Genomic DNA, 17,888 nt, shown 5'->3' on the forward strand with positions numbered 1-17,888 from the left:
ATGTATATATGTATACATGTATGTATATACGTGCACACACATGTATACATGCATATACATGTTTGTACATATACATATGTATGTACATGTATGTATATATATGTATATAGGTATACATGTTTGCGTGCATATAGGTATGTGTGTGCATGTATGCATGCACACGTATGTATATACATGTATGCGCGCACATGTATGTGTATGCATGTGTGCTGCACATGTATGTATATGTATACATATATAAGCTGGATATATATGACTAAGATATATATCCACAAGGTGTATCTATGTGTACATATATAGAGACATACATGTATATACATAAACATACATGTATATACATATATGTATATATGTATGTATATATATCCATAGACACACGTATATATAATATACGTCTATACATCTACATACACGCACATAGATACACCTTATGGACATATATATCTTAGTCATATATATTACACCTTATAGATTTATATATCTCTCTTAGTCATGACTAATCATAGGACTTAACCTCTCCAAGCTGCAATGGGGAGTGGCCACACCCACTCCATTGTATGGTGAGAACTGAGAGGAACAAAGGTTTTTCTCTTTTCTTGCATTTTCTTCCCTCCTTTTATTTTTCTTTGGAGGGATCTTAAGTTCTTGCAGTGACTGAAGAGCCACATGCAAGGGCTTTCCCTTCTCCTGAAGGTGAAATTAGGGAAACAATTAATTAGGTACTCTTGTGAACTGGAGTTGCCTTGAGTCCCTGAAGGCCCAGTTCAAATACGCATAGCAACCTTCTCCTTCCATTTGAAATTTCTATGACCCCTCCATTAACACTCCTTGGTGTTATTTGCTGTAATCAGCTGTTAAGAATAATGTCTAACACTGCCCTGTGTGTTAGGGAAGCCTTGAATGGGGAATAGGAAGAGGGAGGGAAGTTTTAGAGAGAGTAGGAATGGTGGGCCAAGAGGGTCCTTGAGGACTGTAAGTGTTTAGGAACCAGGCACAATGCAAGGAAAGGGGTTCAGAAAAGGAGTTGAAAGGTTGGCAAACTGGTTCATTGTGAAAGTCCGTTACTGGGAAGTGTGTATATGTTTCCCTAGTGCATGGGTTACATGAGGATGCATTTGTAGGGTCCCAGACCACCTCCTGCAGCTCAGCCCCAGTCCGTTGGTGATGGCCAGGCCAGTCCATCATCCACTTCCATTAGGTATCTTCTATCAGGCCCTTGCCTCTTTCTTCGTGGGAAAGGAGTCCAAGAAGAGTAAGACCAGAGGGAAAGACATGTTTATGCACATTTCACATTTGTACATTTCCTTCATTTTCTAGTTAGGACAGTTTAGTGGTTTAAAATAATTTTCTGTGTGTGAATTCTGAGGATTACCTTGCTTTTCTGTCTGCAGAATACTCAGATCATGGAATAGAATGACAGTGGTAATTCTCTGTGAATTAGGAGTTAGTGGTTCTTATTAGAAGCCATAATGTAAAGGCATATGGAGCGTTTTCTGTATAACTCCAGTCTGACCCTCACATACAAAGGGCCACCAGGGAGCGAATGCTCCACATTCAGTCCGCATGGCCACAGGAATGCCTTGTTCCTCAAAAGCTTCTGTTAATCTTCCTGGCTGTCTTCTGCAGATTCTGTGGGGCTGCTTTCCCCCTTTCTTCCCAATTTTACCCAATCAGCTGTGATCTGGGATGTAGAAATCTAGAAGAGAGAAAACATAGTAACTTGTGGGCACATCTGCAGTTTTCTGGGGACGGTTGTGTACTTTGACAGCATCCTCAGCCACATTTCTCTCCCTTGACATCAATTACCCCATTTCCCAGACACTGATTAATTGTTTTTTTTCTTCTCATATCCTGCTATCTTCTCCCTTTTATAGGCTATGATAGGTTAGCTCATAGAATGCTAAGAATCATCTGATGTTGTTTTTTTTTTTTCTTTGAGAGGAGAGTGAATCTTTATTATTTATTATCATTATTTGCATACCCAAAGACCCAACACTACGTATGTGATTGTTTTTTCCTACTAGGTTTGGGTAAAAATAGAGTAGGGAGAGAAATGGAAAGGGGCTTATTTTTAATCTCTATTTCCCCTTCCCTTCATTAAAAAGATAAACCAATGAACAAAGACTTCAGAAGGGCTGTGGACTTGCCTTTTGTATCAGGAAGGTGGAGAGAAACTAACACACTCTGTTCGGTTCCATACAGACAAGGGGAAAAAGGCGGCCTGGTTGTAAACCCCAGATGCTGGTAATGAAAGGGGCAGCCCCAGAGCCTGCTGGGATAAAAGAAAAAGGGTGATTTTGGAACCAACACGGACCCGGGGGGGGTCTCTGGTGAGATGATATTAGTAACATGCCCTCATGTTTACAAAGGTTTAAAGACCTCTGCCAATCCTCCATGCTACCTATGCCTTTGCAGGCCCACTGGCTGCCGGAGCTGCCACTAAAGTCAGGAATGAGAGAGTTCTTCCTACTACACACTTTAGAATGGGAGGCATAATTGTGATCTCATTGTAGCTACAAGAGATGGATTTCTGGCTTTTAATACACAATTCTAAAATCATTTTCCCCATAGAAACTATGACCTACATGGTGATTGGGTTTCAGTATGTTCTGTGCTTCATGTACATTAGGATTAAGTGGATTTTGTGTACTGACCTTTATGCCTTATCACTATGTTTCTACAAAAAAAAAATGTTTCAAGTTCTCAGCTACTTAACAAATTGTATTCCTAAGTGATAGTGTACTTATGTTTTAGATGTAGTTTACAAGCTCAGATTTTATGAACATTTTTTTTTTCTTAAAATCTCTCCTTATAGGTGGTCTAATTTGCTTGACAGGCTAAATAATTTAAAACATGTAGGTCTCCATAGAAGATTCTTTATATAAAAGAAAAAGGAAAGAAAGACTAATTAATTTTTGTTTTTGCATCTCTTCTTAAAATGTCTCAGGCATATATTTATACATTTTTTAAAGAAATAATTTATATTTTGTGGTTACATAAGTAATTTAACAACCTCATTTTAAAAAATTCAGAAAGTGACGAGGAGTATAAAAATAAAAACATGGAACAGCCATGATTTCATGACCCAGATATAGTTACTATTAACATTTTAGAATCTTTTCTTTCAATGTGTATATGTTTGCATGGGAGTGTATGTGCATGTTTATATCCTAATTGATATCATAACTGTGTAACAAATAATTATAAGACAAGTTAAAACTATAGTTTTTAAGACAACTTTTTTATGTAGGAGAGTAAATTTATAAAATATAAAATATTATCTTGTCTCATTACTTAGTTTCCTAGCCTTTAAAAAATGTTGCACAAAGATCAAAGGTTTGCCATTTTGCACAAAAAGTACTCTAATGTTGATCTTACATTGTGAAGTTTCCATGTTGAGGATGCCTTTACTGGGGCTGGGATAACCCAGGGCACTGGAAGTAGACATGTTGCTGCCCTGGCCTCTCTGTTATAAAGAGTAACAGAAACTGTAGGCCACAGGATACCCTGTGTAAAGTGAGTTGGTGGTCTGTCTCCTAATGATTTTGATTTTGCCATTTATATTCTGCACGTAAGGTAGGCTAAAATGAGGTGTGCAGCCTTGACTGAGTAGCTGCCAGGTAGGTTTCTTCAGAATGCAGTCATTCTGAGATCTGTCATGGACCAGTTTCTACTCTTGTCAACTGGATCGAGTATACTAAAATTTAGGGATGGTGTTCCAAATTCAGATTCAAAAAAGTTTAATATATGTACACTAAAATTACCATTTGAAAAATGTTATGCCTAGTGAAGGAATTTCTCAGATTCCCAAATGCCAAACTAAGTGGATGTGAACATAGTGATGCATGAGTGTCAAGTTGAGCCCTTCAGTCTCCCCTCTTTTTTCTCTTGGTAGAATCTCAAGAAATCAGATTCTAGTGAAGCAGTCTCCTCAGACATTCCTATAAGATCTCTGTTTTAATATCAACCTCATGATCAAGAATTGGGTTCTTTTTACCACCCTCACAATTAATTATGTTAATGTTTCATGCCTTAAAATTAGTCTTTATAGGAGTCCTTAGGCAATCAGTAATGATGATGATAATGAAGATTAATCAGACTACATATGCAGTTCTTAAAATGTCAAATACTTTTAACTCATCACCAAAGTTTTAAACTCATTTTAAGTTCATTTTATCCTTTGCAGAAACCTTTGAGTTCATTATTTTGCCTGTTCATGACTTGGTAACTTTGGAAACTTGCATGTGTCTTTGAAGCAAATTAGGTTGCCATATTAAAACCTCCTCTCTGATTTCTCCCCAGCCCATTGGGGAAGAGGACATTGAGTTAAACTGTGGTTCTTACAGTCAGAGAATGTTGGTATCTATGAATGGTTGCTACCACTTTGCTATTGAGACTATTTAATCTTCTTTTCACAGGGCCAAGACTAGGGTAAGGCAAGCTAGCTGCCTAGGGTGCAAGATGTAAGAAAGCAGGCACACACTTGTCAAACCATACTGTTTACATTTCATGCACTAGTAGCTTGCTCACCTCTTTCTGGTCCCACCCTGATCTTTCAAAAGAGTCTTAACTCCTGGTTGTCTTCCCTGTCTGGTTTCCCCAACCACTACCCCGCCTGAACCCCAACCCCCACCACCCACCCATTATGATAAGTTCTTTAGGAATTTTGCAATATACATTGATATGTCACAGGTGTGCTGACATTTGGACCTGAAGGGAGGCATTGGAAGCATTTTTATTGTTTTCTGTTAGATATTTTAGCCTAGTGCATTTTGCTGTTAATATCTTTCTGCTGTTGAAGTGAAGAAGTCCAAAATTCTAGATTCATTCTTCTTTTTTGACAAACACAAATGGCTTTTTCAGGTGCATGTACCCATGTATGCTTGTATGTATGTTTGTACATATTTATACGTGTAAAGGCATACCAAATCTCCATACTATTAAATAGCTGTGTATATTCCATGTATGCTAAGGAGGGCAACAACATTTTGTGTAATCCCATCTTGACTTGAGCACAGTCTATCAGAGGTTTAAAGGGCTCTTCTGAAGTAAAATTTTCCTTACTCTCAATTACAGACTCAATCTTTACAGACACATCCATAGAAATGTCGGTGACATGCATAAGATAACCCAGAGATAGCTACAAATTAGTCCCCATAACAATACAGTTTAGAATTTAGTATACAATTTTGAAAAGTAAAGAAGCAGATCATTTTTACTTATCATATTTAAAGTATAAAATAATTAACCTTGAACTTTAACCAAACAGCCAGCACAGTTTTTTCAGGTTTAGATAACCTCCTTGTCAGGGATTCATTGAAGCCTTTGACAAGCCTTCCTTGTAGTTAGGCTTTTATCCATTTCAGTTTTCTTGATTAGGTTATCTTGAATCATTAGGGGGTTTATTTATTTTAATAGACACTTATTGGATTCATGAAAAGAGAATTTGGTGACGAAGAAACAAGAGCTGAATATTATGTGGCTCATTTCACACTTCAGAAGAGTCTCAACCATCTGAAGAGAAATCCTTTCACAGTTACAAAAGTTTGTTTGGGGACTTTATGTGCTTCCATGTAGAAAGCGAACTGTCTGTAGTTAATAATATGAATTTCCTTTTGCGATACTCAGAAAACATTTCCCTTTGGTTACATATGCTGACATTTTCTGTATTGAAGATGTGGGTGAGTAAATGGCCTTTTGCATTTCTGCTGCAAGAATCTGTGAGTCATTCTCCTGAAGAACTGTTCATTTGCTGAGTTATTCATTCATTAAAGTTCCTAAAGGGCAAAGGGAGTGGGGGCTACTTACTAATTAGTAGGTGAATTAACTCATTAGCTTTGTATTAGGCATATCAAGGGGAGTAATCACTGTGACAAGGCCCTGCCTTCAAGGAGCATATACAGCTTTATTCAACAAGGGCAAAGTTACTAACTCTCTTGTGGGAGATTAGAGAAGGCTATGGACTTGTGTTTAGTGCTGGGCAAGTTCTAGTTTGTATTTGTTTGAAATATTGTAAAAACTGGAAAATTGGTCATAAACATAGACCAATGTTTTTAAAGGAAAAAGTCATGGAGGCTGTGAGAAGTTGGGGTCCAAACCAAGTGTCCTGGGGAAGAGAAAGCAAGCCACTTTGTATGCAGAGGCATTTCAGTACCATGGACAGGAACCCCACTCTTTTCAGCTGTGGTGTGTCCCTCCCCTCCTTATCACTTACACATAAGATTTACAGCTAAGATTCAAACTCATATCTGATAGGCTCCCAGCTTGAACACTGGGCCATTATTGTTTTGTGAAAGGCCTCCCTGGTCATTTGAACATTCTCAGCCTTTGGTATGTGGTTTGGAGGATATGTCACTCATTGATTGTCAACTTGAAATATTTTAATCTTTTAAAATATTTTCTAAGTGAAATAGATATTTCCATACCTCATTCATTTACAATTGAAGAGAGCTTTAAAAACTCTAGTATTAACAACAGCAACAACAAATACACACATATATACACACAGAGAGAGAAAAGAAAGTGGTTAAAATGATAACAGATTGTTTAAATGATAGATGTAGTGTGGTTCTTTATGATATATGTCATGTCTTTTTAGAATGAATACTCCTCGAGGGTAGAACTTATGAAGCATGCACTTTATGAGTACCCGGCCATTGTGGATCCCAGTTAATACCAAGCCACACAAGTTCACTATGAAAAAAGATATCTAGGCTAGGATAAGTCATGCTCTTGACTTTATCATAGCCTTTCCCCCAAGAACGTCTTAAAAAGGAAGAAGTTGGGGGAAAGAGAGGAAAATAAAGATAAGTTAATTCTTCATCATATCAGTTAAAAAGCCATCAATGACTCCTAGGGCCCATAAGATTAAGATAAAAATTGGCTTTTTTGCTTGACATTCTTTATAATCTAAGCCCTACCTTCATTTCTAGACTTTCAGTCCTCTCCCCACCTGGTGAAATCTATCTTTATCTTCCAAAATTCACCTTGTATGCCATTTTCTCAATGATGACACTTTTCCTGAACTGCTTCGTGCTCAGAATTAATTACTCACTTTCTTGTTGGCCATCTCAATTAACCTTTCAAGTAAAAAGTAACAATGACAATTAGATAATATATGTAATGTACTAGCCCATTGCATGGCATGCAGGAGATGTGTGCTCAACAGAAAATTGTTAACAGAATCAATGTCCTGAGAGACTACTATTACTGTTTGCAATTTATATAATGGACCATTTTCCCTATCATATTCATGCATTAGAGATGGGGAAACAAACCTTAGAACATTGACAAGGTTGCTTCTGAGAATTAGTGCTTCTCTCCAACAATAACTCTCTGAATTTGAGTCCGTAAAACATTCCTCTAGGCTAATTTCTGTGTACTCTAATAATTTTGGTTCAATCTAATGACTGTTTATTGAGAAGCTACTATGTGCAAGAAACCATACTCTGCTCTTAAAATGCTAAAATGAGTAAGAAACCAACACTTGCCCTCCACTCCCATCAAGAAGCTAACTGTTCTGATAGGAATGCAGACTTACCCATCCCTAAAAATAATAATGATCAAGTTGTGAAAAGGTATAAACAAAATGCTTCAGGGGTATACAAGAGTGGGCAACAAGTGAGACAACATCAGCTGAGACTTGAAGTATAGCTTCTCATGGGGAAAAGAAGTTTGAGTATGAGACATTCCATTTAAGAGAGTAACATGGCAGAAGCATGAAAGTGAGAATGTACCTGTGAGTAATTCACAGTGGCTGGAGCACAAGGTCAATAGGGAAATTGGTGGGAGATGAGGTCATGAGAGAAAAATGGGGGCAAATTGTGGTTATTATTGTTGCCTCTTAGTAATGTTCTTGAATTGTGAACTAGAGGTTCTCCCCTTTATGCAACTCATTAATGAAACTATCAACTTAATAAAAGATAAACTATGAATTTATTATTCATCTTCCAGAAAGAATTAATGGCACATTTCTTCAAATAGTAAGCATGTCTAATACATTTACAATGTGATTTGCTTTGTAAATGTAGATTGATATGCAACTTTTCAGGAACACGTGGATTGTAAACAAACTATGTCTTGACTGGTATAGGAGTGTCACCTCACCTGCATAGTTGGAAGGGCAGTCAGAGTTGCTTTTTCTACTGAGGGAAATATATTTGTTTAAGAGGCTGATGAGATGGCTAAAATGAGATATGAATAAATATTATTTGCTTATGCACCCTAATGCTTGGGAACTTTTTAACCATTGATTGCAAGGAAGCAGTCTTTGAACTTATTAATGCATTCCTTCTCTGGATTCAGATTTTGGAGGTAAAGTAAAGTTTTAATTGCAAACCTCTTGGTATTATTACACTTGGGCTCCATGTATATTTTTCTGTATAAGTTCCAGGAATTTCCTGTATCTAAAAATTTCCTGTTGAACTAATTTTAGACTCACAAAAATGTTGCCAAACTAGTATGGAAGGGATCATTGCACTGTATTGCATATCCCTCACCTATCTTCCCCTAATGTTGACACCTTATGTCACCATAGTGCAATTACTGATGATAGTACAATTATCAAAACCAGGAAATTGACATTGTTTCTATACTGTTAACTAAACAAAAGCCTTATTCTAATTTCAGCAGTTTCTCTACTAATGTCTATTTTCTGTGCCAGGATCCTATCCAGCAACCACATTGCATTTAGTTGTTATTATTTCTCCTTAATCTGCAGTCTGTGACAGTTCTTAAGTATTTCCTTTTCTTTTATGACCTTGCCATTTTTGGTTATTTTGTTGAACACTTCTTAGTTTGGGATTGTTTGATATTTTCTCATGTTTTGACTGAGGTTATGCATTTTGGGCAAGACTACCTCAGATACGATGTTGTAACCTTTGCAGTATATCATTTCAGAACATTCGTGGTGTCAGTATATCATCACTAGTTATTTGACCTTGACCACTTTGTCACGGTTTTTTTTCTTTGTACCTTTAACCCTGATGGTTTATCACTGTCTGCTATTTCTGACAGATAACAAGGTAACAGATCATGGAATGTAGAACCGAAAAGGAACTTAGAGACCATCTTTTGTAAACCCACCCTTTAACAGTTAAGCACCCAGGAGCTTGAAAAGGGTAACTATTTGCCCAAAGGCCACCCGGTTATTTAATGACAGACCAGGAACTTAGCAGTTAGGTCTTAGAGATCCAGGTTTGATACTCTCTACACTTCCTAGCTATGCTCAAACATTTGTAATTCACTCAGTCCTAGTTTTACCAGACTGTGAAAGTTAAATGAACTATATGAACATCCAGCCAACCTTTGGTCAAAACTTAAAACCAGGCTAAGAGAGAAATCCCAGGGAAGTATATACTCCACAGTTCATGGTGCCCACTCACAGAGCTGGCCAAGGCTGGAAACCAGATGAACTTCTGTGTCAGCATTTCTGAAATGAAAATTATTCTCATGGAATGCTCCACATAACGCAGAGAAAACAACAAAAACCTACTTGAGATTTTTAACAGAAAAAGGAGATTTGTTTATTAATAATTCATGAGTTCCCATTGAACATGCACGACAGAATCAGTGCTATTCAATAGAGAATACTGTCATCTGTCACTGTTTTATTTGACATTTACACTTTTTTTTTTTTTTTGCCTGATACTGCAGAACTTTCTTGGATGGCATGCAAAAATTATATAAATGAAAAAAATCCCAATGTGGGGGGACCCTTTATCACTTCTGTGATGGGTTCACTCACAATTACATACGTGTGTGTTCATGCAACTGCATGGCACTTTCTCACACATTCATTAACCAGCAAACAAGCTAATAAGAGACCCTATTGAGAAAACAGAGATAAGCATCCCAAATGGGCTGGTGAAAAGATGATATGAATAAAATGATGGTGCATGAGATGGGAAGTGAGGTGGAAGAATAGATTTCCTGAAGATAGGCATACAAATACGTGGAATGAGCAAGCAAGCCAGAGCAAGGGGAAGGCAAATCATGGCTGCCATGAAGAAAACTAACACAAAAATACATTGCCAGTTCAGATACAAAATAAATACCTATAAATGGCATCACAGGAGTGCCCGTATTACGGAATAATGACTTTTAGGAGAAGAGCAAGGTAGAATTAGGATCACCTTCCGATTTTGTGCTACTGTAAGACTCTTTACAATCTTTCTGCTCTGTAGGTTAGTTATTATTTATAAAAATCACAGAACCAGCTGATACATTCATAAGCTAATTATTGAGGCAGCTGGGTACACATGGTGCAATATGTCCAAGGCTGTGAAGTATCACAGATTTCTTGGGACCTGCTGTGGTGGGGGCGCGCTATTGAAGGCTCCATCCCTTAATCTGATCAGCCAAGCAAACACTTTGTGCGGAAACTAGATTAATAACCCTCTAAATACCATGAATGTGCTTCATCTTCAAAACCGGGTTCCCTTAAACATGCTATTAGCTCAGCTCCATGAGGGATTTGAGGAAGTTCTCTGGTGCCTTAAGAACAGGGTCTTGTTGGCTACCTCCCTGTGCCAGAAATTAATTTGGTTTGCTTATGTCTGCACACATGATCACACTTGTGTCTAATCTGCTCCCTAATAGCTTCAAGGTCAAGACCTTGCATGTCAGTGGGCAAATTGAGCACTACACTTCTTAAAGACTGATGGCAGACAGCACACAGGCCATAACGAGGCCTGTAGTGTTGTTCTAAGTGATTGTAATGAGTGCAGATTATAACAGCGCATATAAATCAAATGCAGCAATGAATGTTGTGCGAGACATTCCCAGTGTCATAAGTGGAGATACCACTCAGCTGTCACCTGTCTCCTTTCAAGCTGCAGCTTCCCACAATGCAGTTCAGTCCTTAAGCGGAACAGCAGGTGCTGTCTTCCTTAAGGTCTGGGTATCTCAGATCTTCATCTTTTAACAGATGCAGGTTTCTGTTTGTATTTTCCATTGAATGATTGGTCTCCATGTTCTTGCCTCCCCTGGGAGATGTTAAACATACCTGTTTGAAACATTTGAAAGAATTCAGTTGGATACTTACTCAGATCTGTGAAAAGATAGAGAAGTAGGAGCTTGTTTTTCCATTTATTTTCCATTTCAAGAATTTTTACTTTAAGCAAAGAAACTCTTGAGGAAACACTTGGAGATTTTTTAAAATATAATTTATTTTTAAAAATATAATTTATTTTCTGGTAGGGATAAAAAAATTTGTCTTTATTTTTTATATACATTGCACCTTGAAAATCAACCGTTATCTGCCTTTCAACTGAGTTGAAAAAGAAATCTATGAAAATACTTGGAAAAATATTTCCAAGCAAATGATAAGATATCTTGTTTTCATTCTTCCTAACCTTCTAACTCTCCCAAGCTTCCAGTTTGTTGCAAGAAAAGATCAGGTCTGCGCAAATGTGGCCTCTCACTTGTAAAAACAAGGCAGTGTTGTGTTACAGATTAGTTTATAAATCCCCGGTGGCTTCACAGTTCAGTGCCTACAGCTGCTGCAGATGGGCCTGGGTTTTTGTCTCTTCGCGGTGCTGCAGCCGGCAGTTGAAGGAGAAAATGGAATGATCAGGTTATTAACATGGAGGCCGTGAGGAAGAGGCTGCACAATGAGAACAGCTGGTGTTGCTGTCTTGGCTGATGCAGCGGAGATAATCAAATCTTGCCTTTTTTTTGGGTAAAGGCAGAAGACACAGTGGAGAGTTAGACAAACAACAGCTTATGATATTATATGGGGTTTTTATAATGCATGTCAGGAAATTTCATTGGCTTACAAGTGATGATACAGAATTTGTTGAGGTTTGGGAATTATTTTTCACAAAGTCATTCATGTTTATGCACCTTTTAAGATAAATTTTTTTACTCTTTTGCAAGAGATATTATGTGGGACAGTTCTTGTTTTTAAAATTAGCGATGTAGCTTGGAAATGATGGGTTAGAAAGCTACTGGGTAAAATATTTTGACATGAGTCAGTGAGCGATGTTGACAGCATCCTCTGTATTATTTTCATATAATCCATCATTATTTGCATTACATTTTCTTTCTTGTGCAGTTGAAAGAGAGAGAACATCCGGATGCCAGAGTTTGGAAGCAGACATTTGCAGGTGTGACCCGACCAACTGCCTACCTTCCTGCAGGTGTGGCTGTGGCGGGAAGGTGATGGTTAAGAGGGCCTAGAGCCCGAGGTATTCAGAGATTGAGCAAATATGCATTTCTTTTCATTCTAGCCAAGGTTATTGCTTCTATTTTACGGAGTTATTGATAATTGTAAGAATATTTCCTCCCTAGAGAATTCAGTGTTGTTTACACCTAGACAATTTTTCTTTTTTAGAATTTGCTGTCCTGTAATGCATATTTATTTATCTTCACTCTTAGCATGAAATGCTGCCCAGTTGGGTAATTTTAAAAAATTGTAGCTGACTGACACAAATTACTTTTTCTGAGAACAGATAACTATAATCTTGCTTATCTTTTACAGAGAAACTGCAATTGAGAATATATTCTATAGGCAGAGTGATATGATATCTAACAAGAGGAAAGATTCTTGGGCGGTGGTATAACCACCTATGTGGTCAGGGTTTGGTTTTTAGAGTCAGATTGTTCCAGTATCTCCCCAGGTTGGTGGGAACAATTTTGACAGAAAAAGATGTACTGTGATGGCACTGGACCACAGTCAAGGCCCCCTCAGCTCCTCTGCACTCTGCAGGTTAATGCAAGCGACCTCCTCTCTCTCCAGGGCTGGCTGTGTGAACTGCTCCGCTGGAAGGAGAACCCAAGCCCAGAAAACCGCACCCTCTGGGAAAACCTCTGTACCATCCGTCGCTTCCTGAACCTTCCCCAGCATGAGAGGGACGTGATCTACGAGGAGGAGTCGAGGCATCACCACAGTGAACGCATGCAACATGTGGTCCAGCTTCCACCTGAGCCAGTGCAGGTCAGTGTCCCCGACTCCCGCATCCCACCTGAGCAGGACTCTCTGTGCCAGCAGTAGCTGCTGAGGGTTCGAGTAGCACATACCACGCCAACTTCTGTTAGAGGGTGTCACATGCCAGGTCCCAAGTACAGAAGATGCTGTTGTCACAGTGGGTACTGTGTGTATATTTGTGTGTGTGCATGCACGCATGTGTGTATATGTACACACAAAGAAAAATGACTGAGAAGTTGAATGCCAAAGACAGCTGCTTTCCTGAGAGCATTTTACTTGTGGGATTATAAAGCCAGAGCATTCACGGAGAATTAAATCTCTTGATCGGAAAACATCGTTTCCATCAGTTCATTTTCTATAAAAAACCTGTGAAGTAGTTTTGCATCCAAAATCCCTCAAAGAATGTTTGATTAGACTGAGGAAAAGAAATAGCCACATGACCTAGGGAATACCATTGAACTCATCTGAACCTTGAGAGACAGATTGTGACAGATTCTTAGAATTTTAAGATGAGATTTTGCTGTCCTTGGTTACATCTCATTTAGAAATCTGCCTTCCTTTGGATTGCGTGTTTTGTTGGCTTAGGTTTTGCTCTCATTGAGAGAAATAATATTGCTTTGCCATAGTAATTGAGTTTAACTACTGACACTTTCCATAATCTAAAATTAATTGCTTTCAAGAAGAAATATTGATTGAGATTTCCAACATTAGGCCCCCTAGAGTTTGGCCCACAAATTGTTGTGGTAGGTTATAAGATGGGCCTGCTGCCCAGTACCCTCAATTTCAGCTGCCACCAAAGAGGACCCTTCGGCCTCTCTCTCAATCTCCTGAAGTAAGAAAAAGAAAGTTGAGGCAGGAGTGCATGTGTGTGCATGTGTGTGCAGAATGGAAGAGGAGAAGACAAAGGGAGAGTGAGGCACGGTTTCTTGATAAAAATAGAGAGGAGTGGTGAGGGATGCAGTAAAACACCCCACCCTGAGGTTCCTGTCTCCTTTCCCCTCGCTCCCCCTCACACACTTGGGAGAGAAGCCAGAAGTTAACACATCTTTACGTCACTTTTCATCTAAATATCGTCATCTCTGCCAATGATTTTGTGCTATGCTTTTGTGTTATCGTTGGTCAGTTTCCAGGGGCAAAGTCACAGAGTGAATTGCCCAAACTTAATAGTAGAGGCGGTCTCTTGCAATATCCACAGTGATCCCAGAGTTGGGGATGGGGATGGGGGTGATGAGGGTGCGCAGCGCATACTCACCCTTCAGGACTCACCCTCCCCCTTTCCTTTTTGGTCCTTTTCTGACCAAGGCCTCATCCACCACCAGGGCACCTCCCGTTAGATAATTAAACCCATGTACTGAGCCACACAGAGCAGTGGCTTTCAGACTTCGAGATTTAATTGAAATTAAAATTACAGAGGGGCCCATTATAGGCTTTCCAACCTTTTATTTTAGAAAACAAATTTATTTGAAAAGTTTTAGGGAAGCTCTTATTTACTATCAATATCATTTCATAACATACTCTTTGATAGCAGACAGATTAATGAAATGGATAGCCTCAGACAAAAGATCATGTAAACAGTACAGTTCAGCCGTGTGAAAATCTATCACTCCCTCAGCATCCCCACTGCTTTTTTTTTTTTTTTTTCTCATTTTGATGTGAACTGTATTAGATTTCTGTCTTGAACCAACACAAGGCCAAGGACTTGCTTCAGGGAACCACTGACTTTGCGTGGAATTTTTATTCAGGGCCTATCTTAGTTCAGTACAAGTTAAGTAGAAATAAAGCAGCAAGGAAAAAGCAATTTATTCCACATATTAATCACAGCTCATTTTAATCATAAGATAGTGATAAAGTTGAAAACTTAGAGAAATTTGAGATAAAAGTAATAAAATGCATTGTTTGTTGTAATTGAGGGCCTCCCTTCATCTGGATGACAGCTCTTATACCATACCTGTCTGCTTTTTGTCCATAAATTATCATCTTGTTGGGCCCTTTGTTTATTGGTAGCTAAAAGTTTATTTAACATAATATTTTGTCTTACAGTTGACCAGTTTGAGTACAGCAAATCTCAGAAACAGACAGTCAATTGATTTATGAGTTTTATTATCTTTTCTATTAGTATGTCAGAACTGGAGTATGCTGACAATATTTAATGGCTAAGCATGAATCTATAATTTTTCTTTTCAGTTTTAAGCATCTTGTGGCTATTAACATTAACTTCTGATATCACTAAGAGAGATGCACTTATTTTATAAAAGGTTATTCCCATCACTCAGATCTTAGCTAAAGAGTTTACAAATTAGGTAATTTTCTCTAAAGTGAATTTGCCTCAGCCATTGACCTTGAGCCCATAACTACTGTGAAACTCATCAGCACATCATTTTTTTTAACATTATGCCTATATCTGAGTGACACTGCTTTGCAATGTTGAATTTATGTCTGTCAGCAACATACAAAGCTGTGGATTGTTTATTACAGTCATAATATGAAAAGTGAAGAAAAATAACTGACACTAGACAGCAGAACTCCTGAGACTAGAGAATACAGTTGGCACAGCCTCAGTGACTTGGGGAGGGCTGTATTTTAAAACATACTAAGCTACTACAAAAAGGTCTGTAATTGTCCAAAAGTCAAAGACTTGGGGTTGGTTGGAATTCACTTGGGGCTTTCATATCAACTAAATTTTTAGTGAGATACAGTTACTTACCTGTTTTAGAAATCTTAAAAATTCATATGTGGGGTAATATTAGTTTGGTGATGTTACATTTTTGTCTAATTAGATAGGAAATGTGCCATTATTAAATTGTTAACTATAGGTGAAATCAGTGATTATTAAGAGCTTCTGATATGGCAGCATATTGAAAAACACGTAAGTCCTCTTCACTTGTGGTCATGGAAGTATGCCATTTAAATTTCTTTAGGTAATTAGGGTACACTATTCCCAAATTTTTCATAAATGGTAAAGATATGAGGCAGTAATTGCTGTGCATAATTACCCACCAGATTAATCTGTTGTATTAGGGTCCCACAGATGTACTGGAATAAAAAGAGAGAACTTTGCATGACTCCTCCTCCATTTGGTGCTTTCTGTGATATTGAGAAGTCCCTTAGAGTCACAGCCTCTCTTCTTACAGAAGAGAGGAACTTTTTCTCACTGTTTGTGTGCAAATGGAGTTGACAAATGGATAGTTTTTTATTGTCTGCAGATGTGTTTCTGTTAAGCCCACAAAAGGTTTAGAAATTGTAAGCCCTTGTTTTTTAAGTTCAGGGGCACATGTACAGGTTCATTACATAGGTAAACTTGTATCATGGGGACCTCTTGCACAGATATTTCATCACCTAGGCATTAAGCCTAGTACCCATTAGTTATTTTTTGGACCCTCCCCATCCTCCCACCTTTTACCCCTCTATGGGTCCCCTCAAATCCACACTTAAAAATTACAAGATATCCGGCCAGGCGCAGTGGCTCACGCCTGTAATCCCAGCACTTTGGGAGGCCGAGGCGGGAGGATCATGAGGTCAGGAGATTGAGACCATCCTGGCTAACATGGTGAAACCCCATCTCTACTAAAAATACAAAAAATTAGACAGGCATGGCGGGGGGGCGCCTGTAGTCCCAGTTACTTGGGAGGCTGAGGCAGGAGAATGGTGTGAACCCAGGAGGCGGAGCTTACAGTGAGCTGAGATCGCGCCACTGCACTGCATCCTGGGCAACAGAGTGAGACTCCGTCTCAAAAAAAAAAATTAGAAGATATCACATAAAATCTAGAAAGTCAGAAGATGTGATCCAAGCTCAGAGTTTTATATGGCTGGAGTCAATGTCCTTTCTGCAGGGCACACACTTACTGTCCTGCTGCCCTGGTCCCTGTCTCCCCTCCTTTGAGTGCACATGCATATATAGCTGTCATATGATTTCTTGAGGCATGTCTCCTGCCAGGTCACCTGACCACCTCATCAAAGTCACAAGTAAGTGCCTTTGCCGCATGGCTCCAATTTCTTTGATGGTAGCTATTATATGCCATTTCTTTTTATATTAATTTATTATAATTTTATAATCCCAACACAATTTTTTGCATGCTGAAGTTCATGTTTGATAGCGTTTCTCTTCAGAGATGAAGCAAGGTTATAGTTGAGATCACGCTGGGCCTGAGCCACTGAGGGACGTCGTCAGCCCCAGAGATTCATCAGCCCTGGGAGAATGAGGCAGTTCTTCCTTGGGAATTTGGATTTCTCCAGGTGTTGTGTAGCTTTGATGTCATATTGAATTATCTGGTTTATCCAGCTTTCTCTTTAGTATTCTCAGTCTCTTCAGCAACCCTGATTTAAGCCCCTGCTCTTGGAAGCTAGTTCTTCAGGATCTGAACACACTTCGTGAGCTAGATCCTGTCACATCATGAATCCAGAGTTGGACCAGCATTGCCCCAGAGGGGTGAGAATTGGTTCCTGGGGAGCATAAATGTCTTAGATTCACAGTGGTGTGTGACCTTCCAAAGGAACGTGGTACATAAAGAGATAATATCTCTCTGGTATTAAAATTTCATAAAGAGGGGCCATGATTAGACAGAAATGCCCCAAAAGCCTTCTGAGGGGACAGTAGTGAAACACAAGTTGAGAAATACTAATCTACATAATGTTTCTAGTCCATATGTAGATAGCACAGAGGAGAGACCTTGTAAGGCAAACCAAACCAAAGCATTTCATGAAAAAGAGGAAATAAATTCTGTTTTTCACCCTGAAAGTTTGGAGACAAAAGTATTCCTGTGGTTGTAGCGATTTTTCTCGCAATGGTTATTATAACCCAAGGCCCTGTGCTGAATGGATATTCTCAACTTAGAATAAAACACTGGTTAGTTTAGGTTCATTACTACCAACTCTATTTTACAATTGGAAAAACTGGAACAGAGATGTCAAGCCTTGCCTGAAGCCAGGGTTGCCAGCGGAATGAAAACACAGATGATTTTGG

The 17,888-nt window shown here is 38.7% G+C and overlaps 1 protein-coding gene across 3 annotated transcripts in view; it reads left to right on the top strand.

Annotated features, from left to right (window-relative positions):
• SATB2 (SATB homeobox 2) overlaps positions 1 to 17,888 on the top strand; it is a 203,782-nt gene that overhangs the window by 151,885 nt on the left and 34,009 nt on the right. For all 3 annotated transcript variants that reach the window (XM_011949970.1, XM_011949971.1, XM_011949969.1), the window contains one exon: positions 12,740 to 12,937. In XM_011949970.1, coding sequence (XP_011805360.1) covers positions 12,740 to 12,937 — 198 coding nt within the window. The remainder of the gene's footprint in view (positions 1 to 12,739; positions 12,938 to 17,888) is intronic.

The sequence above is a fragment of the Colobus angolensis genome, unplaced genomic scaffold (genome assembly GCF_000951035.1).
Source record: "Colobus angolensis palliatus isolate OR3802 unplaced genomic scaffold, Cang.pa_1.0 Scaffold30, whole genome shotgun sequence".
NCBI classification, from domain to species: domain Eukaryota; kingdom Metazoa; phylum Chordata; class Mammalia; order Primates; family Cercopithecidae; genus Colobus; species Colobus angolensis.